General features: G+C 34.7%; 1 protein-coding gene across 4 annotated transcripts in view; it reads right to left on the bottom strand.

Annotated features, from left to right (window-relative positions):
• CEP70 (centrosomal protein 70) overlaps positions 1–26985 on the bottom strand; it is a 49895-nt gene that overhangs the window by 7188 nt on the left and 15722 nt on the right. For 2 of the 4 annotated variants that reach the window (XM_044669986.1, XM_044669988.1), the window contains exons 3-14: positions 21436–21552; positions 20661–20774; positions 15979–16078; positions 15581–15704; positions 15084–15264; positions 13663–13832; positions 12496–12555; positions 10221–10308; positions 10046–10134; positions 9440–9514; positions 7233–7344; positions 2743–2913 (exon numbers count right to left, since the gene is read on the bottom strand). In XM_044669986.1, the coding sequence (XP_044525921.1) occupies positions 2743–2913; positions 7233–7344; positions 9440–9514; positions 10046–10134; positions 10221–10308; positions 12496–12555; positions 13663–13832; positions 15084–15264; positions 15581–15704; positions 15979–16078; positions 20661–20774; positions 21436–21498 (1347 nt within the window). In that variant the 5' untranslated portion in view covers positions 21499–21552. Of the gene's footprint in view, positions 1–2742; positions 2914–7232; positions 7345–9439; positions 9515–10045; positions 10135–10220; positions 10309–12495; positions 12556–13662; positions 13833–15083; positions 15265–15580; positions 15705–15978; positions 16079–20660; positions 20775–21435; positions 21553–26985 lie in introns of those variants that run through there. The other 2 variants (XM_044669987.1, XM_044669989.1) reach the window with 2 other exon arrangements.

Here is a 26985-nt window from a genome sequence, read left to right as displayed (position 1 = left end):
CTCTCCCTCAGAACTACATGTGATGAATGAAAAAGGTTGACTACCTCAGCTTTCCTTGAGGTACTAGCCTCCAGGAGGTTCCCTTGATTAGAAAGAGCCCTTGTGGCTAAAACCCTTGTTAATTGACTTTTAGGCTCTCCAGCTGGGCCTCTGGAGCCCTGCCAGAGTAAAGCCCAGACTTGAATACAAATCTAGTTCGTTAAGCTAGATCTCTTACTCTACCCTCTTCTCATCTCGCTACTTCCATTCTCTCCTAAAAAAACTACTAAAAAATCATTTTAGAATTGATAACTATTCAATTCTTGGCAACCACTCCTTTAAATATTATATCCAACCAAAAAAACCTTTTTCCTTTTTTACAATTTTTTAATAAATGGAATAGACCAGTAGTTCCCAAACTTTTTTGGCTTGCCGCCCCCTTTCCAGAAAAAATATTACTTAGCCCCCTGGAAATTATTTTTTTTTTCATTTTAATAGCAATTAATAGTAAAAATAAAGGCACCGGTGGCCATCACCACCCCCACTGGATCGCTGCAGCCCCCACCAGGGGGCGGTGACGCCCACTTTGGGAATCACTGGAATAGACAAAAGATAAGAGATTTCATGACTTGACTAAAACAGCTGGTACTAGCAAAGCTACTGACATAACCCAGCATATTGTGAACCATAGATTCTCAGAAAGTATGCTGATTCATTCATTCAATATAAATTGTGTGATAAGGCACAAAGCACTGTCTGAGGCAGCAGCAAAGATGCAAAGATTAAGAAAAAAAAATCCTGAAATGAAAATTAAAACAACACTGAGGTTCTACCTCATACCTAGCAGACTGGCCAATATGATAGCAAAGGAAATTCATAAATGTTGGAAGGGATGTGGCAAAATTGGGACACTAATACAATGCTGGTGGAGTTGTAAATTGGTCCAACCATTCTGGAAGGCAATTTGGAACTATGTGCACAGGGTTTTAGAAGAATGCCTGCTCTTTGACCCAACCATACCACTGCTGGGTTTGTACTGTAGATTTTTTTTAATGTAGATTTTAAACTTAATATTCAATATCTCCAAAGTATAATATTTATAGGTTTATTAATATTTAACTAGAGAGCTAAAGAACACAGGGAGCGCTCACATAGAAGAGAGTGCAAAAGAGTGTTACCCAAAACTTATCACATAAAAACAATCACATAAATCAATCACATAAAAAACGCACATAAACAGAAAGGAAAAGGAAAGTTTGGGGCGAGGTAAGAATTCTGGGAGATGAAGTCTAAAGGATGTAAAATTTCCAATTACACAGTACCCCAAAGAGATAATAAGGAAAAAAGTTTTGTAAAAAATATTTATAGTTGCACACTTCGTGGTGGAAAAAAATGGGAAAATGAGGAGGTGTCCATCGATTGGGGAATGGCTGAATAAATTGTATTATCTGTTGGTGATACAATATTACTGTGCTGAAAGGAATAAAGAAATGGAGGAATTCCATGTGAACTGGAAAGACCTCCAGGAATTGATGCAGAGTGAAAGGAGCAGAGCCAGGAGAACATTATACACAGAGACTGATACACTGATAAAATGTAACAGACTTTTCTACCAGTAGCAATGCAATGACACAGGACAATCCAGAGGAACTTGTGAGAAAGAATGTTATCCACATCCAGAGAAAGAATTGTGGGAGCACAAATGCAGAAGAAAAGCATATGATCGATCACGTGGTGCAATAGGGATGTGATTAGGGTTTTGATGTTAAAGGATAACTCTACTGCAAATATAAATAACATGGAAATAGGTTTTGAACAATGATACATGTATAACCCAGTGGAACTGCTTGTCGGTTTTGGGAGCAGGGAGGAGAGCGAGCAGGGGTAAGGGGGATTATGAATCATGTAACAATGGAAAAATATTCTAAATTTAAAAAAAAGAAAAAGAAAAAATCCCTGCCCTGAAGAACATTACAATCTATCCTTTTTTTTTTTTAACCTTTACTTTTTGTCTTAGAATTGATATTAAGTATTGGTTCCAATGTAGACAAGTGGTAAGAGCTAGACAGTTGAAGTCAAATGATTTGCCCAGCATCACAAAGTTCTTTATACTTAATATTGAGAGAGAGGAGAGAAAAAGAAACTATATCCAGGAATTTGATCCTTTAAACTTGAAGAATAATCTCACATGCTTATGCATACACACACACACACACACACACACACACACACACACACACTTTACAGACACAAAAGGCATCTAACGAGTTATCTGCCAGTCCAAACATTGCTTCACTTCATATGCGAAGGTTCAGCAGAAGTGGTAAGTTTTGATTTGAAAAAAAGAATATAATTAGGAAAACAGAAAGGGGTATTTCTGAATGTAAAATAATTAAAACATAAGCTAAATGAGGCAAAGGCAAACATGGAAGACAGAGGAAAAGTTTCTGGCCTATGTAAAAGAAGGGAATATAATTATTAGGCAGGGCAATCCTGAAAAGTCCTGAAAACCTTCATTCTTTGTAGGATTTCAACAAGCAGGAGGGCACATCAAGGCAGTAAACAGTTAAGAGAGAGTAAGGCTGGCACTCAAGAAGGTATATATACTGGATAAGAATAGTAGAAGGCAGAAATGTTAAAGATGAAAGATTAGGATCTGAGATTTTTACCTTTATAGAAAATGCAACAAATTAAAATCTTTCTCTCACTGAAGTCTCCTCTATTAAGAAGCTCTCATTTTCAAAGGTTGCAAAGAATACATACCTTTAGAGATGTTAGCTGTTCTGCCCACATTTCTATTGTAAGAGGAAGATGCTCAAATCCACATTCTTGACTGTTAACTTTATTATAACTTTGGAAGGATCCCTTGCTCTGCTTATATATTACTACTGGAGCTCTTGGATTACTTATAATTGAGTCAATGCTGGTTAAGATCTTCAAAGCAATAGAAAGAATATACAGCAAACTTTAGGAAATGTTTATTTATGTTAATATAGGTATAAAAAACAATAATTCAATATGCCATTTTCAAATTACTCTAAAATATAAAGATATTTTTCATTGAGATCACTGCTTATAAGCCTTTTGTTTTTAATCAACAACAAATATGGAAGTGAAATAAACAGGGTTATGTTTCACAGATTAAAAAACAGAATCTATAAGTAAATAGGATTGAAATTATTTATGAATGATTTACTATATCATGTTGAAAAATGTTTTATGAACTTAGTAACACTCAAGAAATAAAAATAAAACAAATAAAAGATTAAATTTGTCACTGTTTACATTGATTTAAAACAATAGTTTTTTTCTTGTGCTTAACCATGTTCTTACTCTATTCGCCTCATTTTGTATCACCCATTGCATGGGGCAAACAATTAGTTTAATGATTAAGCTCTCACTTGGCACAGGAAACGTATTGGCATTGCAGCTTCCACTTTAAGAGGCAACATGAGAGGAAGACCAGATTTGGAGTCCTGTCAACACATACTTGCTGTGTAACCCAAGGCAAGTCACTTTATCTCTCAATACTACAGGCAATAAGACTTTAAACTGTAGAGGTTATCAACCTGCACCTTACTGTAGGAGATCCTTATACCAATGAAAATCATGGGTCCAGGTCCTATCCCTATATAAATATTCAAAATTTTAGTATTTTTGTAGCACAATAGTATTATATTCTTTTTTTGACCTGAACCTATAACATCACTGTTATTGAGAAACTCATAGTAAGGAAACCTCCTCTACCAATTTGAACAGCCTAGTACAATTATAAGTTAAGTGATTTGCTTTCAGAATTTAAAAGGCAACACATGTCACAGTGAAGACATGAATTAGCTCTCTATAAATATACAACCATGTAAGTATGTTACATAGCTACATTACATTTACATACCATAATCTATTTAACCAATAACTAACTGTTGAGATATACAAGTTGTTTCAGTTTCATCAGGAGTTATGTTCCAGAGACTCCCACAATACGTGAAAATCCATGAAGTAGAGGCATTATATTTATTTTATTACTTATATTTTAAGGCTTTATAAGCCCTTCCCACTCTCCTATAAATCTCTTCCAAACTCTTATTAACCTTTCCCATACTTATAAACACTGAGCCAATTAGCGCCCAGAACACAGAGCTGTGGTTGGTTGTCTTTCATTCCATCAGTCAATACAGAAACGCCCACTTTGCACTCAACTGTGTACAATCTCACAGCACACTTGCACAAAAGTACGACATACATCCGCAAAACTGAAAACTCCAAGATACAGAGTTAGTTTGGTTTTTTTTTAAACTCATGATACAGTGAACCCGTGATAAGTGAACTGCAATATAGTGAGGGACAAATGAATTTAGATCACTGATTCAAATGAAATGTATTGTATATCTATGTAAGGAAGTTTTGAGCTAAAACTATTTTTTGCTCTACAATTACATAATTGTCCCTTCTTCTCACTGAATGATTCCTTTCCTCAGTGTTTCTGAGTTTTGAATTGATCAATCTTAATTTGTTAAATGAGAGGCAGAGCCACACAGTGTTAGTCAATCAACTGGCATTTATTAAGCACTTACTATGCACCAGCAACTATTATACTCTCTGTGGACATAAAGGCCAGAAAAAATGTCTCTACTCTCTAGGATTGAGGTCTCATAAAGGGCACAAAGGACAACACACAACTACATACAAACTTTACAAACGGATATGTGTGGGACAAATTGGGGGAGTCTCTGAAGGAAGGCACTAAGATGAAGGAGGGCTGGGAGAAGGAAGGAAGGATTTTAGATGAGTCTTGAAGAAAGCCAGGAAAGCCTGGAGGCAGAGATGAGAAAAGAGTGTATGGCAGAAAGCCAGTAAAAATTCTCAGAGAGCATGAAATCCTAGTTTTGGAATCAAAACAAATTGTGCTCCAGTCTAACACATACTGACTATAATCCTAGACTCTCAGTGCTCCTGGGCATCTCTATAAGACTAGAAGTTGCCAAGTATGCACAAACCTGAATTTGGCAAAGCGAAATTGCTCCTTCATAGTTCCTTATCCCAGCCTAGTCCACTAAATATATTAGATTATATTTCTATGTTCTTTTTTTTCTTAAATCCATTATACATTTTTCCTAATTTATGACTGCATAATTCATTTAAAATCTGCATTTTTATGGATTCCCCTGATAGTCTTGGTGGCAGGAACCACATCTGTCTGGCTAAACATTTTATCAAACTATCTCACATCAAGAGCCAGTGCAATTAGTAGTTGTTGATGAAGGCAACTATAAGCTCTAACAATCCATCAATCCATATTTATGCAAAGCTGAGTGGCCAGGGCCTCTTGCTTAAAGTCAACTGGTATAATGTAACAATGGGGTAAACTGCTAAGTTGAGGCAAAATCTGTTGCGATCTATTTTTTATTAGCTCTGGTCCCTACCCTTGTGTTTAGTTTAAACACCACTTCCCAAATCATTCCAATATCCTTACCAATCTGTTGTTCAGTCATTTTCAGGTGCATCTGACCCTCTATGACCCCATTTGAGGTTTGTTTGGCAAAGGTACTAGGGTGGTTTGTCATTTTGTTCTCAAGATCATTTGACAGATGAGGAAACTGAGGCAAATGCAGTTAAGTGTCTTATCCAGTCACACAGCTAGTAAGTGTCTAAGACCAGATCTGAAATCAAGTCTTCCTGACTCCAAGACCAGGGTTCTATCCACCATGCCACTGGACTATATTAAGAGACCAGCTTTATGGTACTGTAGTAAAAATGACTTGCTTTAAACTGCCCATTCTTATTTAATTTGATTTAAAATATTTAATAAGCACTTCTTTATTAAAAGACAAAACAGCTATCAGGGATACAAAGATCTCTATTTGAGGTTTGCTTGGTAAGATAGTTACTAGAGTCACTTCTCACTTCCTTCTCCAGCTCTTTTGATAGATGAAGAAACAGATGAGACAAACAGTATCAAAGTGACTAACTCAGGGTCATGGAGCCTAGGAAGTGCTTAAGGCCAGATCAGAATTCCAGAAGGTGAGTTTTCCTGACTTCAGGCCTGGCATTCTATCTGAGTCATCTAATTGCCCCTAAAATCAATTAAAGAAACATAATCATGTATGGGTACAATACAAGGTAGTTATGTGGCAAGTTCTATATACAACCTAAGTGTTCAAAGGAGAGAAGGATCACTTTTGAGCTGAACAGCAAAGAATTTATGACATCTCAATTCTGTTCCCAATCCCTTCTCTTTATTTACAACCTAGTCTCCCCCCTACCTCTGACTTTTGTCACCTTTTAACTAGACTGAAGACTTCAGCAGCCATCCAACTTGGGTGCCAGATCCTCCCTTCTCCAATCTCTCCTCCTAACAGCTACCCAAGTGATTTTCCTAAAACACAGGCCTGGACCATATTGTTAATAAATTCCAGTGATCTCACCTACTTCCCCAGACTTAATTATATACTGCAGGGTCCAGCTGTGGTCCAGCCAAATTGGCCTACTTGTCGTTGCCCATATACCCAACTCCACTCCTATCATGCCTTCTGCCACGGCTGGAATGCACACTTCCTTTCTCACTTTCATCTTGCAGAATTCTTATTTCTTTTAAAATTCATGTCAAGCACATGAAGACTTTCCTAATCCCTGTCCCCACCATACCTGAGTTCTTAATGTCCTCACTCCCCAAAGTTTCTTGTATATACTTTACACATCTGCATTTATGTTCATGTCATCTTCCAAATTAGCAACCTGAGGGCAGAGTGTTTCATTTTTGTCTTCATATTCCCAGTGCCTTGCATAGTGCCTGGCATATAGTAGAACCTTAATAAATGATTACTAATTGATTTTAAACTCTATTAACACTACATCATATTTCTATTAGAATATAAGCTCCATATGGACAAGTGTATTAAGCAAAATGGCATTAATCATCTTTGTTTAATAATAATAGCTACCATAGTACTCTGTATGTACCATATATACATTGTTTATCTACTGAACTGAGTAAGAGAAAATACTGGGGCTAAAAAAAGATGTGAAAGATAAGATTCCTTACTTTTACTATCTGCTATCTGAGATTAGATTCTTAAAGGAGAACAGAGAAAGAGGGAAGATTTAGGAGCACCTAGAAAGGAAGAATTGATGACATCATAGCTTACTGGAAACGGAAGACAGGACAGACATATATATTTCATAAGCTCTAAGTTCTGACAATTATCATCATCAATTCACTGAAGACACAAATCCATTTATTCTCTATTTAGTACCTTGAAGTATTTCTGGTCAAACAGGACCTGGTGCTGGCTATCTGTTTTTCTGATCTCAGAATCTCTGTTATCTAAGCTCTCAGATTTGTCTTCCCTGAGGACTTCCTGTAAACTATATGAAAAAAAGTAATTAATAAAAAATTCCTTCAGAGTAAAATACAAAGGTCTCCAGGAAATAAAACAACAATCAGTTTAGACTTGTATCACTTACATAATATGATTTAAATAAAGCAAAATCCTGCCACAAAATATGAATCTCTCTACCTGTCATATCACTTTCAGAACCCAACTATGGTTTTCTTGAATAACTAACTTAAAAATGCAAATAACAAAGGTCACATTAATAGTTAAGCTGAACAATTAGATTTGGATTTTCAGAATATTAAAAGTTGGAAGGACACTTGATGAGTCATCGAGCTCAATCTCCCTTCTATCTAATACAGGAATAGCCTTTACTGTATCTACAAAAGATGTTCATCCAACCTTAAACACTTCCATTACTTTCAGAGGCAAGTCATTCCACTGCTGAAGAGCTCTTCAAAGTTATGTTCTTATTTTTATTGTCCTGAGTATAGTTTTTTCTTTTAAAAAATTAAGTTTTATTGATGCTTTTTTGTTCTTTTCAGTTATATGCCCCCTCACAGACATACACCCAATGAACCTTCCCTCTAAACAAAGGAAAATAGAAACACAGACACAGTGATTATAACTGAAAACATATGCAACGTTCTCCATCAACTCTAACAGGTGGAGAAGAAAGTGTTTCTTCATTTGATTGTTCTCTGGGGTCAAGACTGGTCAGTACAAATACTCAGTTTCCTTTTAATATTTCTTTCATTTACATTAATGGAGTCAAGTACAAATTCTTCCAATTTAGACTTGCTTGACTCTGTATCCACTCATACAAGTCTACCCATGATTCTCTGGATTTCTCACAGACATCATTTCTTATAGCACAATAATATTCCATTTCATTTATATACATGATTCATTCAACCCTTTCAAAAAGAAAGCCTTCCACCTTAGAATCAATACTAGGTACTGGTTCCAGGGTAAAAGAGTGGTAAGAACTAGACAATAGGGATTAAGTGACTTGCCCAGGGTCAAACAGCTAAGAAGTGTTTGAGGCCGTATTTGAATTAGGACTTCTCATCTTTGAATCAGCAGTACTTAATGTGGTACTTGGCACACAGTAAATGCTTACTGACTGACTGGCTAATCAAATTCCACAATTCCTCTAATGCTCGACAAAAATTCCCACCAAGAAACATTTCCTATTATTTCCAGTTATTCTAGTTAAAATATTTAGAGATTAAACATGAGACTTTCAAAAATTAAAAAAAATGCTAGAGGACTTAAAAAAAATAAAATTTTGTGGGGTTGCTAGGTCGCTCAATGGATTATATATACTACACAATACTATGTATTGATTCTAAAACAGAAGAGCAATAAGGGTTAGGCAATGGGGTTTAAATAACTTGTCTAGGGTCACAGAGTTAGGAAGCATCTGAGGCCAAATTTGAACTCAGGACCTGACTCTCACTGAACCACCTAGCTACCCTTTAAATTTTTCCAAGCTAATAGTATGTAAACCATTACCTCCACTCATCTATGTTTTCCTTCTGCTTCACAAAAGAAGAAATTCAAGTTCACAGCTGACTTTCTAGGTATTTCCCATTATTTAGCATTATTTGGTATTTTCTTGACAATGTAATAGCAGGTGTTGACTAAGAGGACTGAAAACAGGCAGATGGCTCTAGGGATGAGAAAAGCCAGCTTATTCCACTCAGACCTACCCTAGTTCTTTCCTATCTACATCTCAAAGTTCAGAATTTAACAGCTCTAGTCACAACAATCTCCATGCTACCCCTACTTTCTAATTCTTGACAGCCTCCCATTTCATTCTGTAACTAATTTTTCTAACCTTCCTTATATGACACACTATTTTTCAGGCATACCTTAAAGAGAACATGGTCTCTTTAACAATATAATTATCACTCCTAATAATATTAACTCTAAATGAAAAAATTCTGTGGCTAGTAAAATTTCTACTTAAGGTCATTTATAACCCATCTATAAATTTCATGTCTAATCTGGTATAACTAATATGAAATCATGTAGCCACATTAGGTAAACAGATAAATAATACTAAATAATAAAATAAAGCAAAACAAAAACAAGAATATATTTAAGTAAAATATAATTACTTTATACTTTTCTTAAGTGCTTTCTCCAGCTTCTTCACTTGTTGTTTATAAAGTCTTAAATCATGTGATGAAGGCCTATTAAAAACAAATGGTTAGATTTATTCAATTTTGCTAAACTAAGAAAACTAAAAAGCATTTTCCAAATGAAAATGGATTGGATTTAATAAAAATCATTATAAATAATAAAAATATGCATATAAATAGTTAAATTTTTTTCAAGACAGCACATCCTATTGCTGTTCAGAGGTGATTGAGAACCAATGTAGAAAGGCATACCATGTAAATATTAGTAACATATCACAAATGATGGAATATTTCAAGCATCATTTATACAATATCCATACTTCATCTCATCTATTCTCTCCATACCTCCCACAATCAATCAATATGCATTTCTTAAGTGATTACACTGTGCCAAGCACTGTGCTAAGACATTGGAGATACAAATACAAAGGTATGCTTAATTCTTCCTCTCTACTCTTTGAATTCTGCCTACTTTTGTTTCCCTGAGAAATAATGGGGTTTGAATGGCAGAAGAGGGAACATTCATGGCAGAAGAGGGAACATTCAATAGATTCTAAATTAGATCACTTACACCTTACTCACCTGTTTTCTAAATCTTTGCGAAGATTCAGATTTTCACATGAAAGTTTATCATTCTTGGCTTTAGTGTCTCTAAGTTGTTTCTGGAAAGACTATAACAAATCACAAAGATGATGAATGTATGAATTATTACCTAACTTTTTAAAGTAAATTTTCAATAGTCATGGAGTCCCCTTACCAGAAGAAGGTTTTTATAATTTGGTGTGCCATCCAGATCTATGAAGTCCCCCTTTTCTCCTCCAGTTTCTGAATCTTCGTTATAATGACTGTAAAACAAAAGTATGCTTCTTATGAAAATTATTTATGTACAAAGGGGTAATTTAGCTAACAAAAATAAAACCAATTAAATAATGGTTCAATATCTTAAATACAAATTAAAATTAATTTTCAAAAATATATATAATATTTTCTAGTTGCTCCTGTTTAGGAATGACTGGATTTGCTTTCTAATGTAAAGTTGTCAAATTGCCACTTCCTTCCAGGCCTTTGATTCATTAAGGCAGAGAATCAAACTCTTCTGGTTAACTAAAAGCACCCACAACTGAATAGTTAAAGCCTGACTCACAATAAAAGATGAAGTTAAACATCATGCCTCAAGTGTTTTTAAACCCTCAAGAACCTTAGGACTAAATTTTGTCAATTAAGATGCATAGTAAAGGTATTAAGGCAGTGATTTCTTCAAATGTATGCCTTCTAAATGGTTTGAATTCCATACCCAAAGAGAAGCAAATCAAAGGAGTCACAGAGAAGCCCTGCTTCTCCTAGAAACTCTCCCTTTGACTCCTTTTTGTTCCTAAAACAATATTCTTGAATATTATTTCCATCAAGTAGATAGCACAGATCAAGTACTTTACTGAATACATTTCTTTTAAGATGTGTCTGTGTCATCTCAGAATAAACCCATCCTAAAGTAAAAGATTTCCAATTCCCATAATATTTTTCCAACTACTTAGTTTGTTTACTCTTAATAGATCAAAGAAATACTAGCAGAAACATCAGCAGCCTATCACATTTAATAATGCCTCTTACCTTCAACAGGTAAAAAGTAGGCAGTGACTTTGATACTCAACCATTTTACATTTTTTTTTCCTGTCTTCAAAAGCTAAGCTAACCCAGTTTCTCAGAACTTCAAAAATCTAGTTAGCCCTGTTATGACAATGTCTATTGCCTTGTCTTATTTTCTTTCTTTTACTCAAGTGGCCCCTCAGATCTATACCAAAAGTTCCTTCCTTCTTGGTGAATAAATTCTACCTATTCTACTTATCGATAACATTCAGAAGAAACTACTTTAAAGTTCTATAAAGTGGACCCAGAAGTCCTATACCTCCAAGTATTGGGATTTAAAAAGTAATAATAAGCTTATCTTCTCAAACTGTGTACTTCTATTTTCTCAATTAACAAAGCTTAAAAATTTTAGTCTTTGATTCATTTCTATACTTCATTCACCATATTCAATCAATGGTCAATTACTATTGGATAGTCCTTCAAAATGTCTTTTAATTACATCCTTTTATTTCCATCTTCACTGCTATAACCATTCTAGTTCAAGTCTTTACCACCTCAGCAAAGACTATTTCCATAGCCTCCTAACTCGTCTTCCTAATTACTATTTCTCCCCATAGCCTACATATCACTATTATTAGTGTTCAATTTGAGATGAACATCTAAATTAAATGCAAAAAAATGTGAATGATATAACACTATGACAGAAGTAATGTAGTTTTCTTGCTCAGATGATACAAGTAGTTATAACCACTATTACTACTTTCCGAGAACCCAACAATGTCAAGTAAAACTTTAGCCACTATGCAGTTTAGGCAAGTTACAAAATCAGTACTCTAAACTGTAACATATAAAAAGTAGAAAATAATACCGATGTTATATTATGCTTGCAAAGTGCACTGATATCTTCACATCAAAGGTATTTTATGGGATACTGGCCTCCAAATAGAACACACCCACCTCCTTTAATTATATTTCTAATTTTATAACAATTTGATAATTTTATAACAATTCTCTTCATATATTAAAATTTGATTTTCACTTTCTCCTTCTAAGTTTTGTCTTTATATGCTATCTGTATCTTTAGTTAGGTTGGATTTTGTTAATTGCCTAGTATAAGTCTTCACAGTAGGGCTACATCCAACAATAAGCACTGAATAAAAACTGAGTATTTACTTTGAAATTAATGCAACTGTGAGTAAATTCAACAAACAGAAAAGATTGTTTTTACTATTAGCAACATGCTAATGATTTACTAAGTATACAGAACTTAACATTACTGCACAAGGCCCATATAAGAATATCTTCAAAAACCATATTTGTGGTATCATAGTATCAAATCCTGGTCAATTTCAAAAACAAACAAACAAAAAATTTCAAAATACAGCATGAGCATTAAGCAATTGTTTTAATACCCATCATTTTTTTCTTAAAATTGAATTTAATTCTACCTTAGTTCCTTTTGTAATTTTCTAATTTTGGATTCATAATAATCAATCAGGATAAGCAACCTAGAAAAAATAAAATACACAAAGTATTCCTGAATGCTGCATTATAGTACATAATTTAAAATTTTGGTAATAATTTTCTTAACAAAAGAGCACATCAATTCATTCTTTTGCCCTATTGCCAGAGCAATGTTATATGAGAGTTTGCATTTTTTATATTAAGATTAACACAGAACTTAAAAACAACCAAAAGCCATTTTAGACAGAATTGTGTTAACTTAAATATAATCCAGAGCAGGTTGGGAGAGGGTAGAAGGTGAAGGACAGGAAGAAGATATGATTGGTGAGGATTCATTGAGTATCTGGCTGCCAAAAAGGAGATGTCTGATCCTCTCTAAGAAGGGAGAGAATATGGGACCAAAAGGCCAGATCTTAAAAAGTGGGGTCTGTATAGAACAGGAACTGGAAAAGGAAGAAATACTGGTCTTTTCTTCAGAATCTAAGCACCCTTTCCCTCTCTTTCTTCCTCTTTCATTCTTGTTACTAATCTTTTTCTCCCTGTTTTCATTCCTCCTTCTCCCAATATTGATTATTCTGTCTTGGTGCCACTTTGATTTTTTTTTCCTTTGCAGAATAAAATTGGATTTCTAGTCTCTTTTCTATTCTATTTTTCTATTTTAAAGCCAGATGAGCTGAATATTTTATACTTATTTCTCTCTCAAAAAAAAACTAATTTCAGTTTTCATTTACAAGTACTTTTGGCCTGATTTTTTCCCCCAGTGATCCTTGAAAGAGAAAGAAAATTCTTCACTACTACTCAATATTAACAGGCAAACCAATTCACATAATACCTATTTGAAATCTAATTCCAAAAACCAAAGTAGACCAATAATTTAAAAATTCAAATCAAATTGGATTCTCAAAAATCATAGTGAGTGTGACTCTGTATTAACTTTTTTTTTAAAACCTTACCTTCCCTCTTGGAATCAATACCGTATATTGGTTCCAAGGCAGAAGAGTGGTATGGGCTAGGCAATGGAAGTTAAGTGACTTGCCCAAGGTCACACAGCTAAGAAGTGTCTGAGGCCCAGATTTGAACCTAGGCCTGGCTCTCAATCCACTGAGCTACCCAGCTACCCCCTCTATATTAATTTAACTTGAAAACTTTACTGTTTATCCACAATAGTATGCGTTGCTTGTTTGCAAAGCCGTTTAAAAACTCTTTTCTGAGCAGCATCACGAAGTTCTTCCTCTTTCTGGAATTTGTGAATTTCCTTCTGCAAACAAGAAAGAGTCTTTTGTTGCTCCATCCATTTTTGTTCACACTGATGATATTTTGCCTGTAGGATAAAACAAATTAAAAATTCCAATTATGGTATGTATGTGTGTACAGTCTGATGTTTTCCAAAGACACCTATTTCTACAGCGAATATTTGCCATCTCTGCATATTCCTGTTGCTAATGTATCAGTTTTCTTCTGTAGCTTCAAATCCAAAAACATAAAATGGTTAATTATACATTCCTGTCAAAAAAAGAGGTCTTTTTTTTCCGGTTTAAAATACAGTTAAAGTGATAAAATGATAAAAGAAAATACATGAAATATTTTACAGAATTGAAAGACCAGAGAAGAATAGAGAGTAAAGGTAGGCTCCTCAGGCCCAAGAAAGAAAAGGACAAAGTTTGTCATCAGTATCTACATTAACAAAAAGCTGGCCTTATCTTACTTTTAGGAATGTATAACATCATTATTAATAATTATTTAATCTCAAAGAATACAGATCAAGGTAATTGCGGGGGGGGGGGGGGGGAAGGGAGGATCCTCTTCCTTAAGGAACAGAAAAACAGGATTCACTGGACACCAACAGGAGGAGAGCTACAAGAATACCATAGCAGTGACAGGCTGGCAGAGTTCAGGTCAAGGAAATCAGTAGTAATAGTATGTAGCATTTATATAGCACTTTAAGGTTTGCAAAGCATTTTATAAATATTATCTCACGTTGTCTTCAGAAAAATCCTAGGAGGTTGATGAGGAAGCTGAAGCAAACAGAGGTGAAATGACCAATGTCTCATAGATTAGTGAGTGTCTGAGGCTAGATCAGAACTTTCTACCAAGATGCCTAGAAATATTTAAAAGTTGTCCAACAAAGACTAGATAACCAGACCAGATCTGGAACTGGAAGGATCCTCTCAGGTCACCTGGTATAATCCCTACATTTTAAAGTTGAGGAAACTGAAGCCTAGAAAATTTAAATGACTTGCCCAGGGTCATATGAGATAGCTATAGAAGTAATTACTGAATAGAAGAAGACTGTGAAACTGCCTAAAAGAACTGACCAACCTGACACAGTACCTAGCTCAGAATAAGCATTGAATAAATACTTGCTGGAATAAATGATATTCATGTTTTATTATTATCATATTAAACACCAGTTAAATGAGAATGTTTTACCCAGCTAATTTTGTTTAAAGAGTTTAAGTCTTTAATTCTATATCATCAGTATTGATGAATATAAATTATAACAAATAACTTTAACATATTTATAAATCACTTTCCATTTGAAATCTCATCAAAAAACATATCGTACTCTTACCTGTGCAGCTTTTTGATCTTTTTTAAATTCTTTCACTTGATTCTGTTGCTGGGAAACCATAACCTCAGATTCTTCTTCAAGTTCAATGATTTTGGATTTCACACTATTCACTATTTCTTCCAAGTCATTAGCTCGTTTTTCTTCCTGCAAAGTTCTACCTTGTTCCTGCTGCAGTTCATCTCTAATTTAATAAATACACAATTCCTTCTTGTGGTTACATGTCAAAGACATAAGGCTAATTTTCTCAATTTTAGATTCAATAGTTTTTCCACACTTCTAAGTCATCTTTAACATCTTGCCTTATACCAGAAACTAACAACAGTAGAAAAGGTTTCCTTTAACATGCAAATATTTTAAGATCATAGAAGAGGCCTGATCTGTCAAAACTACAAAAGATAAAATAGAAAATTTCCTTCTTTAAGTACACTTATGAATATACAGTAATAAAAATTCAAAGCAAATTCAAAACAGAATTTTTTTCCCTTAAGAAATCTTACCTGAGTTGTTGATTTGCTTCGATGAGTTGATGAATCATATTCTGATTCATTACACTGTCATCCACCAACCTTTTTAAAGTCTGTCTAATCCTCTGTGCTGTCTGTTTGTCAAAAATGATTAAATCTGGAATAAAATTAAAATATAGTATCAAAAATCTGCCCCAAATGTAAAGAATTTTAATTTTAAAACAGTCAAATACAGATATTTATATAATTTGTATAATATTATAGCATATTTTATGTATATTGTATATCTTATTCTATACTATATGTGATTATAATATATAACTTTTATTGTATCATATTTAATAATACATTTTATTTAATATCTATCATTTGGAAAAGTAAAATTGACTTTTTTCTAATCTTCAGAAACAAAAAGAATAAAGTTTGATTACCGCCTAGGTTTTTTCCATGTGCCCTGTTGACAAAAACCACTGGTTTTAAGCCATTTTTTGTTAATAAAGCATTTATGCTTTCCCATTCTGCTTCTTCCTGCTATGATCATAAAGAAGAAAAAAAATCAATGACAAGTTCTAAAGTAAAATTCATGTACTATATTAGACTATAAATATGCTTTCTGCCATTAGAGTATGGAAATTTTTGCCCTAAGCTTTGAAAGGAAGAGAATTAATAAAGAAGCTAAATAACATTTAAAAGAGGATCAAAACTCAAAGCTACTCAATGCAAGGATCCAGAGCAAGGCTGAGGGACTTATGAGAAAGAAAACTAGCTACATTCAGAGGAAGAACTGTGGGAGGAGAAACACAGAAGAAAAACAACTGCTTAAACACATGGGCTGATGGGGATATTATTGGGGATGTAGATACTAAACAATAACTCTAGTCCAACTATTAATAATATGGAATTAGGTCTTGATCAATGATACATGTAAAACCCAGTGGAATTGTGCATCAGCTAAGGGGGGTTAGGAGGGTTTGGGGGAGAGGGAAAGGACATGAAATATGTAAATATGGGAAAATATTCAAAATATTAAAAAAAAAACTCAAAGCTACTGTCAAGATTTTTAAAATTTTTAAAACTGAATCTAAATTTCAGAGTGAATGAATGTTATTTTTAAGCAACAAAGAAAAAGTTAAGTCTCAGAAGTACATCTTCACTTTAAAATAATGTTCCAGGGACAGCTGGCTAGCTCAGTGGATTGAGAGCCAGGCCTAGAGACAGGAGGTCCTAGTTTCAAATCTGGCCTCAGACACTTCCCAGCTGTGTGACCCTGGGCAAGTCACTTGACCCCCATTGCCTACCCTTACCACTCTTCTGCCTTGGAGCCAATACACAGTATTGACTCCAAGATGGAAGGTAAGGGTTTTAAAAAAATGAAATAAAATAATGCTCCATATCATAAAGATTATACCGTTTTGTTTATAGGTTAAGGCAAAGTAATCAACATGAAAATGGAACTATGAAAGATGTTTTTAAAAATCCACTTTTTAGGGGCAGCTGGGGTAGCTCAGTGGATTGAGAGCCAGGCCTAGAGACGGGAGGTCCTAGGTTCAAATCCGGCCTCAGACACTTCCCAGCTGTGTGACCCTGGGCAAGTCACTTGACCCCCATTGCCTACCCTTACCACTCTTCCACCTATAAGTCAATACACAGAAGTTAAGGGTTTAAAATAAAATTTTAAAAAAAATCCACTTTTTAGTTCAATAGACTCTATAGCTACTAGAACAAAACTAACTTTTCAGCTGAATCCCTTAAGTTGGCACTATATTAAAATAAAGCTAAAAGAGCAAAAATAATCAATTATATAATAATCTAGAAAAAGATCAGGTAATCTATGGCACAGGTATCACCATATCACACTTTAAGGCATCTCTCTCCTTAGCTGTAAAATGAGAAGATGGATCAAGTATGAAGTACCCTTAAAAGTCTAAGATTTTATGATTCTATAATGTTATTTATTAGTGGCATTTTGCTGTTCCTGTATTCACTATCTCCTCTTCATCATTAATGTTATCTATGACATTCTTGGGTTTTGTTTTCTTCCATCTCTCTTTCCTTATCCTTAGAGTAGCTAGGTGGTAATGTGCATAGTGCTAGGCCTGGAATCACTCGACTCATTAAATTTAAAGGTTTCATTCTCTATTGTAATACCAAACTTATTTTAGATGCCCAACAAATAATAATCTTGTTAATATAATTAAATTTGATTCAAACCAATAAATATTTATTAAATGTCTATAATGTGCCAACCACTGTGGCAAGCACTGGGAATACAAAAAGAGGCAAAAAGATAGTCCCTCTCCTCAAGGAGCTTACAGTCTAATGGGGAAGACAATCTGCAAATAAAAACATACAAAGGTATATACAAGATTAATAGGAAATAATTAAAAGAGAGAAAGAAGTGGAATTAAGAAGGGTTAAGAAAGGCTTTCTGTAGAAGGTGAGATTTTGTTTGAATTATAAAGGAAGTTATTATATTTGTATATTTAAAATAAATATGGTCTAAGTTGTAGTCTGAGACCCTCAGTCCAAGCCAGAGTGAAGTGAACATTCCAGGTGTGGAATATCATCTGCAGGTGCCTTATCCCCTGTCATAGAAGGATGAGGCTATAGGCAAACACACAGGTAAGCTCAATTCAACTACTGTGGGCCTTATCCTCGGGAATTTACTAGAACAGATCTCTCCCTGAAAAATGGCCAGATCCAGCCTCCTAGTGTTTGGAGATTGAAATGTCACTCTCCATCACCAGAAGAAGCAATAAAGTATGGGTCCAAGTCAATTGATATTTCTGCAGTTCAATGGCTAACAAATTCAAGCTGCTTCATTCTCTTACCACTCTACTTCAGCCATAGTCTTGAGAAATAAATTACCTCCCTTTCTACCTGTCCCCAACTTTAATCCCTATCTAACTCATTCTTATCCTTGAGTAGTACCTTGACTCTTCTCTACTCTCTTCCAATTAGAATAAGTAAATGAAAAAGCTTGCTAAAAATGTTTTGTTTTATTTAGTGGGAGAGAAAATATTTTTATCAATTAAAAAAATGAAACTTTATTAAAAAAGAAAAAATTTCAGATCTATTTTATTCTTTAAATCTTTAAAAAACCATAACCTTGCCAACCTTTCAAGCTACTTTTTTTAACCTACAAAACTGCATAATCTCAGAAAGTCTTCATATTCACCATCTTCAATTGTCTCATTACTCATCATTTCTTGATTCACTGCAATATGGCATCTGATTTCCTCACTCCTCACTGCTTTACTAAAGTTCTCCAAGCTTACCAAAGATTTTCTCAATTTCTTTCAAATAAATTATTTTTGATTCTTACACTAATCATTTTTCACTATGCATGGTGTCCCAAAATTCTTAGTGCAGTTTTAAGCTTTAATAACATCAGAAGTAAAAGTGCTACAAACTTACATGAGGCACCTAATAAATACATGCTCATTTGTTCCACTGGGAACAATAACAAAAAAGTTTTTAAATATGAGTTTATATAAAGAACGCAAACAAAAATAACTTTGAAATGATTCAAGAAAGAGTTAAATAAAGACAGTGTATGATAAACCCAAAGAGCCCAACTTTTGGGAGAAAATCCCACTATTTGACAAAAACTGCTGGGAAATTTGGCAAACAATATGGGAGAGATTAGTTTAGATCAACATCTCACATCCTACACCAAGATAAATTCAGAATGGGTGAATGACTTGAATATAAAGAGGGAAACTATAAATAAGTTAAGTGAACACAGAATAGTATACTAGTCAGATCTCTGGGAAAGGAAAGATTTTAAAACCAAGCAAGAGTTAGAGAAAATTACAAAATGTAAAATAAATGATTTTGATTATATCAAACTAAAAAGCTTTTGTACAAACAAAAACAATGCAACCAAAATCAGAAGGGAAACAACAAATTGGGGAAAAAAATCTTTATAACAAAAAACTCTGACAGGGGTCTAATTACTCAAATATAAAAGCAGTTAGATCAATTGTATAAAAAAATCAAGACATTCCCCAACTGATAAATGGGCAAGGGACATGAATAGGCAATTTTTAGATAAAGAAATCAAAACTATCAATAAGCACATGAGAAAGTGTTCTAAATCTCTAATAATTAGAGAAATGTAAATCAAAACAACTCTGAGATATCACCTCAGACCTAGAAGATTGGCTAAAATGATAGAAGGGAGAGTAATGAATGCTGGAGGCGATGTGGCAAAATTGGAACATTAATGCATTACTGGTGGAGTTGTGAACTGATCCAACCATTCTGGAAGGCAATTTGGAATCATGCTCAAAGGGCTATAAAAGAATGCCTGCCCTTTGATCCAGCCATACCATTGTTGGGTTTGTACCCCAAAGAGATCATAGATAAACAGACTTGTACAAAAATATTTATAGCCGCACTTTTTGTGGTGGCAAAAAACTGGAAAATGAGGGTATGTCCTTCAATTGGGGAATGACTGAACAAATTGTGGTATATGCTGGTGATGGAATACGATTGTGCTCAAAGGAATAACAAACTGGAGGAATTCCATGTGAACTGGAATGACCTCCAGGAATTGATGCAGAGTGAAAGGAGCAGAGCCAGAAGAACATTGTACACAGAGACCAATACACTGTGGTAAAATAGAATGTAATGGACTTCTGTACTGGCAGCAATGCAATGACACAGGACAGCTCTGAGGGATTTATGGTAAAGAACGGCTACCCACATTCAGAGGAAGAACTGCAGAAGTGGAAACAGAAGAAAAACAACTGCTTGAACACATGGGTGAGGCGGACATGATTGGGGATGTAGACTCAAAACTAGCACACCAATGCAACTATCAACAATTTGGAAATAGGTCTTGATCAATGACACATGTTAAAACCAGTGGAAATGCGCATGTAACCATGTTAACTTTTCTAAAAAATAAATATTATTAAATGTTTAAAAAAAAAACTTGGGTAAAAAAGTAGACTTGCTTTTGGGGAAAAAAAAAGAGTTAAATAATGGAGGGCTACCCTTTACTCATGCAAATATAGTCAAAATGTCAATATTCTCCTAACCAACTGATAGTTGTTTTTAAAATGTAAAAAGCTTACAGCTTCCTAAAATAGCTAAAGAAAAATACCTGACTTCCTTTCATAAGTATGTCTAATAATTCAATCGATGTAGGGGATGTCAGTGGAATAACCGGCTTTACATGATCAGAGGAAATAGACGAAAAAACATCATCTTGATTGACCTGCATAAGAAAATAGATACAGGGAAGTTTAAAGTCAGCCATGTTCTAAAGATCTTCTTGTTCTTCCTGGTCAAGAGTAGAATGTTCTCTCCTGACTCATAAATCTGGAAGATTAAGCTCTATTCTAAGTTTTTCTCTTTACATATTATCATAATTTATTCTATAATTAGGCAAGTCATTTAACATGAGTTTGCCACAGCTTCCTCATCTGTAAAATGGGTGTTAATTAGTAGCACTTACCTCCTGAGATCGTTATGGGTATAAATGACATAATATTTGTAAAATATTTTTACAATCCTTAGTGTTACATAAATATTCAGAAATTTATTTGAATCTTGCTAAAAAGAAACCATCCACTTATATGCAAAGAAATTAAAGCAGGTATAACTAACCTATTACACAATGGAAACAGCTTCATAAACTATTAAAAAGAAATATACCTGGGGGCAACTGGGTAGCTCAGTGGATTGAGAGCCAGTCCAAAAGACAGGAGGTCCTAGGTTCAAATCTGGCCTCAGGCACTTCCCTGCTGTGTGACCCTGGGCAAGTCACTTGACCCCCAATGCCCACCCTTACCTCTCTTCTGCCTTGGAGACAATACACAGTATTGACTCCAGGACAGAAGGTAAGGGTTTAAAAAAAAAAAAAAAAAGAAATATACCTGACCAGAAGTCATATTCCAATCTAATAAATCATTAGCATCCTGCTTCAGATTTGATGCCATGTCCCGTATGTTCAAATGGAGCAGAAGTTAGCAGTGAAGAAGAACTCTGCAGACCTGTGAAAATAAGATTTTACATCTTTTATTCTGAAAAGACATTTGTTCCAGTTATCCAAGACTTATATCAATGTGATTATGTAGAACATTATATGTTAGGTGCTGAGAAAGATACAAAGTAACAGAGTCCAATAAAGCCTAGTTATACAACAGGCATATAATCTTGGACAATCACAGTAATTCTTACAAAGTATGCCAAATATTTACCCTCAAAAGATGAAGTGATGGAAATTTTCAGATTTGGATGAGAACTGTTTAACTTTTGTCTCTGTCTTTAAGTGCTTAATAAATGTTTGCTTTTAAGATTTTTTTTAAAAATTAATTTAAAATATCCTTTTAAAGTCACCAATAATTTCCCTCTGAGCTAAAAAGAATAATCTTTTTAAAGCCTTCAATCTTTTTACTACAATTTATACTGCTTATCATTTTCTTCTTGAAATATTTTTCTCCCTTAAGAGTCAATCCAGCTGAATTATCTCAACATTCCCATCCAAATACCTTTAAAAGAATGCTTCAAATCAACTTTTGGAGCAGCAGAACTAACAAAAGGTCAGGCTAAGACAGGCTAAGAAAACTTAGGGAAGAATATATATACACACATACATAATTAGTTGTGTATAGAAATGTAATTTATCCAATAGATAGCTATTGGATAAACTGGATAAATAAATTACATTTCCATAAGGATAAGAATAGGGGGAAGGGGTGATAAAAAGGAAGGCAGGTTAAGGGAGACAATGATCAAAAGCAAAAGAAGACTTTTTGAGAAGGCACAGAATAAAAGAAGAGAGGAAGAAACAGGAGAAAATGGGATAGAGGGAAAGATATAGTAAACATAACTGTGGATGTAAATTAGATTGAGCTCATCCACAAAATGGAAGCAGATAATATAATGGATTAGAAACTAGAATCCAAAAACTTCTTGTTATACAAGAAATACACTTGAAACAGAAAGCCACACGCAGAGTTAAAAATGAAGAGTTGAAGCAGAATCTAATACGCAGGGGTAGCAATCATGATCTTAGATAAAGCAAAAGCAAAGACAATCAAGGAGACTACCTTATGCTAAAAAATACCATAGACAATGAAGTAATATCAAAAATGTTTACAAGTTTCTCTGATGAAGGTCTCATTTCTCAGATATATACTGAGTATACAACTGAGTCAAATTTACAAAAATAAGAGCTATTTCCCCAATTGATAAATAGTCAAAGGATATAAATACGCAGTTTTCAAGCAGTTATCTGTGGTCATGTGAAAAAAATGTCCTAAATCATTACTGATTAGAGAAAAAGAAAATAAGACAATTCTAAGGTACTACTTCACTCCTATAAGAAATGACAAATGTTGGAGGTGGTGAGGGGAGAAAATATATACACTAATGAACTTCTGGTGAAATAGTGTACTAGTCCAACTATTCTGGTGAACAATTTGGAACTACACATACCTTCTGACCCAGCAATATCACTAAGTCTGCATCCCGAAAAAATCAAAGAAAAAGGAAAAGGACTTGTTATGTATAAAAATATTTATAAAAGCTCTTTTTGTGGTGGCAAAATATTGGAAATAGAGGGGATACTCACAATAGGGGAATGGTCAAATAAGTTACAGCATATGATTGATGGAGTACTATAATGCTATAAGAAATGACAAGAGGGTTGGTTTCAGAAAAACATAGTGAGAACTATATGAACTGATGCAAAGTAAAATGTGAAGAACTAGCATATCTATGGATATATGGAGGTACCTAGGACAAATCTGGTCCACTGAGGAAAAGCAGCCAGAAAAGACATGTGGCAAACTGGAAGGAATGTTTGCCTCGTGGATTGCTCTGGTAGCTACTGTTAGAATGCAGGTATAGCCCAACCCCTTGCTGAACTGTTATGAGGAAATTAGGATTTAAAGTAAGGAGCATAAAGTAGCAGCCAGAGCTGTCAGGCAAGACCTGAAAATTCCAATCATGGAACAGTGGTAAGAGAAGAAGAGCTTTTCCTAAGTGACTCTGTGGCTAATGGCAGTTGGGTTGGTTGGCTTAACTGTTTAAGTGAAGAGCCTGGGAAAAGTGGATTGTCTCCAGAAAGAAACATCTATCCAGTGAAGGAAGATTAAGTTGAGCATAGAAGTAAGATCTGCATGGTGGACATGAAGATGACTTCATCTCCTTAACTCCATCTACCCTGTGGATTAATTGCTGTGATACCTGATTTCCTGTGAAAGCTGCGATCATCTGTAGAGCTGAAGTGGACACATCAGTGAGAAACCCCTTTCCCCTTCTGACCAGCCAGGCTTGTCCTGACTGACTGCTTTAGTGTTAGTGTAGTGTGTCCCACCTTTCAATCCTTGAGTTCACCTATAGCTGATAAGAGTTAGTGTGACCTTTCCCTCATTACTTATCCTTTAAGTATAACATCAATAAAACAGTTTTTTTTTACTTCCTGATTCCTCCATGCCATAAAGATCCCACAACCTGAAGCTAATTATATATGTGCCATTCCCTGGCTGATAGGTTTGACAGTTAACTGACAAACTGCCATTCCCCAACCCTCACATCCCTTATTTGTTATTCTGTGTTTACTTGGTTTACTTGTCAGTCCTTCCCTTTGTGAGGTGTGGGAGGGTCCCCAATTCGTCTGGCATCCAGTTATTCCCTTATCCTTCTTTTTATTTTTTTTCACCCAATCCCTTGCTGGTTAGCTCCAGCAGTAAGGAGTCAAATTACAGCAAATGTGTTCTGACCAGAAGACACAGCCTAAGTTCTAAACTCTGAGTGAGCTAGAGAGCTTGAGCCAGGACAAGAGTAGGGAGAAAGTCAGAGACCAATGGATGCAAAGAGAATAACCGAGTCATGGGAAGACTTAGGGAGGCTTGAGAAGACCTGGTTTAATGGGCATTCAAGAGTGATTTTTATACATTCCAATTAACAAAGAGGTTACTTGTCAGAAGTACACCTTTTTCCAAATGTCAGTCAAGAATATTCAAGCCTTATCAAAGTATGAAAGCCAGTTAAAGGTACAGAGCTGCATAAGGGAGTAAATACATTCAACAATACAAGGTTTCTCTTTGGTGTGCTATCCAAGACATGAGATAGTGCTGGTGACAGAGTAGAGAAGGTCACTCTGTCCTTGTGGACATAACTCAAGAGTTTGTGATAACTAGTCAGGAATTTCCTGGGAGTAGAATTTGAATAGGATGCATTGAAAAAAGTATGAAAGTGTTCAGTCTGAGATAAAACTTTAAGGTTATGTTAATCTGATCAATAATATTTTAGTCTGTCAGGAATGTTTTAAGCCAATTAATTAGAAAAGCCAGATGTCTATGACATGATTTGTGAACCTATAGGTTCACAACTCGGTCCTTGCCAAGAGTCTGGGGAAGGTTTTACAAAGTATGTCTCCTCAAAGGGCCTGGGGAATCCTCATGGATCTATAGAAGATATGCCTGTAAGCTTGAGATTCCTGGCAATGCCAGTCTCATAGCTATAAGCTGTTCTCTAGGCTGAAACTCAGATAAGAAAGGATTCCTCCCCCAATTTAGTCATCATCAAACCTTGGGTCTCTCCTCATTCTGAAGAACAAAGAAGTCTTGGTAATATCATGACTGAAAGTACCAGACTTTCCTTCTCCTAAGTTAAGCAGAAGATATTAGCTGTCACTCTTTCTCAATTTGCTTATGTTTGTAAAGGAACCTTGGTAACATTCTTGTATGAAGTTATTTCATAAACAATATCCTGTGGGAAATTAACACCCCACAATAATGATGTAATGCTTAGAATTCTACTCTAAAAGTCTTCCTTTTTGTCACAATAAATGGAGTTCATGGAGATTATACCTCCCTATCTGGCCCTTGCTTTGTTATCTCTATAATCTATCTCTGTCTCTCTCTACTTTCTTTCTCAACAATGGAACCCTGGTGTTCTACACATAGTACCTCCTAAAGATATCATTGTACAAAATAACAGCAAAGTTGTAATGATGATCAACTGTGAAAGACTTAGCCACTCTGTTCAATACAATAATCCAAGACAATTCCAAAGGTCTCATGAAGAAAAAATACAATCCACTGCTAGAGAGAGATGATTGATGATGAACTCTGAGTGTAAACTAAAATATAATTTTCTCACTTTATTTTTTTGGTTTTTATAAATATATGGCTAAAATGGAAAAAAAATTTGCATGTTTTTTGCATGATTTCACATATATAATTGATATCATATTACTTTGCCTTCTCAGTGAATAAGGAAAGGGATGGGAGAGATGAAATTGGAAGTCAAAATTAAAAAGAAAAGAATGATAAAAATAAATCATAAATTTTTTAAAAATATATTTCGGACTGGGACATTAATGCATTGCTGTGGAGCTGTGAATTGATCCAACCATTTTGGACAGCAATTTGGAACTATGCTCAAAGGGCTATAAAAGACTGTCTACCCTTTGATCCAGCCATACCACTGCTGGGTTCATAGAGATTATAGGGAAAAAGACTTGTACAAAAATATTTATAGCTGTGCTCTTTGTGGTGTCAAAAAATTGGAAAATGAGGGAATATCCTTCAATTGGAGAATGGCTGAACAAATTGTGGTATCTGTTGGTGGTGGAATACTATTGTGTTCAAAGGAATAATGAACTGGAGGAATTTCATGTGAACTGGAAAGACTTCCAGAAATTGATGCAGAGTGAAAGAGCAGAACAAGGAGAACATTGTACACAAAAGACGGATACATTATGGCACAATCGAATGTAATCGACTTTTCTACCAATAACAATGCAAAGATCTAGGACAATCCAGAGGAACTTAGGAGAAAAGAACGCTATCCACATCCAAAGAAAGAACTGTAGAACCAGAAATGCATTAGAAAAATATATGATTGACCACATAGTATGATAGAGATGTGATTAGGGTTTTGATGTTAAAGAATAGCTCTACTGCAAATATGAATAACATGGAAATAGGTTTTGAACAATGATACATATATAACCCAATGGAATTGCTTGTTGGCTTTAGAAGGGGGAGGAGGAAGTGGGGGAGGGGATCATAAATCATGTAACCATGGAAAAATATTCTAAATAAAAATTTAAATATATATAAAGTATATATGTGTATAATTTAAATATATATTTATATTATTATATAATTATATTATATATATCTAAATATATATATATTTCAAAGATGGAAAAGGCAAAAGAAAAAGAAATTTTCTCCCCATTCCCTTGGGCTTTTTCCATAATCATGTAATTAGAATCTATTTCCCTAAAAACTACAATTCCCAGCACCCCACTCTCCTCACATTACATGCTGCCATAGGAAGGTATAAATTTGATGTAGCACCACCTCTTGCTCTCTTCTCTTCCTGATGTGGCTTTGGTGGAGCAGGTCTTTTAAACAGACAAGGAGAGCTTGGTCATGTAGTCTTATTTTGTTAGATAATTACCT

Source organism: Gracilinanus agilis, chromosome 3 (assembly GCF_016433145.1).
Source record: "Gracilinanus agilis isolate LMUSP501 chromosome 3, AgileGrace, whole genome shotgun sequence".
NCBI classification, from domain to species: domain Eukaryota; kingdom Metazoa; phylum Chordata; class Mammalia; order Didelphimorphia; family Didelphidae; genus Gracilinanus; species Gracilinanus agilis.
The sequence above is the reverse complement of the archived record's forward strand: the minus strand, read 5'-3'. Positions and strand labels throughout refer to the sequence as shown.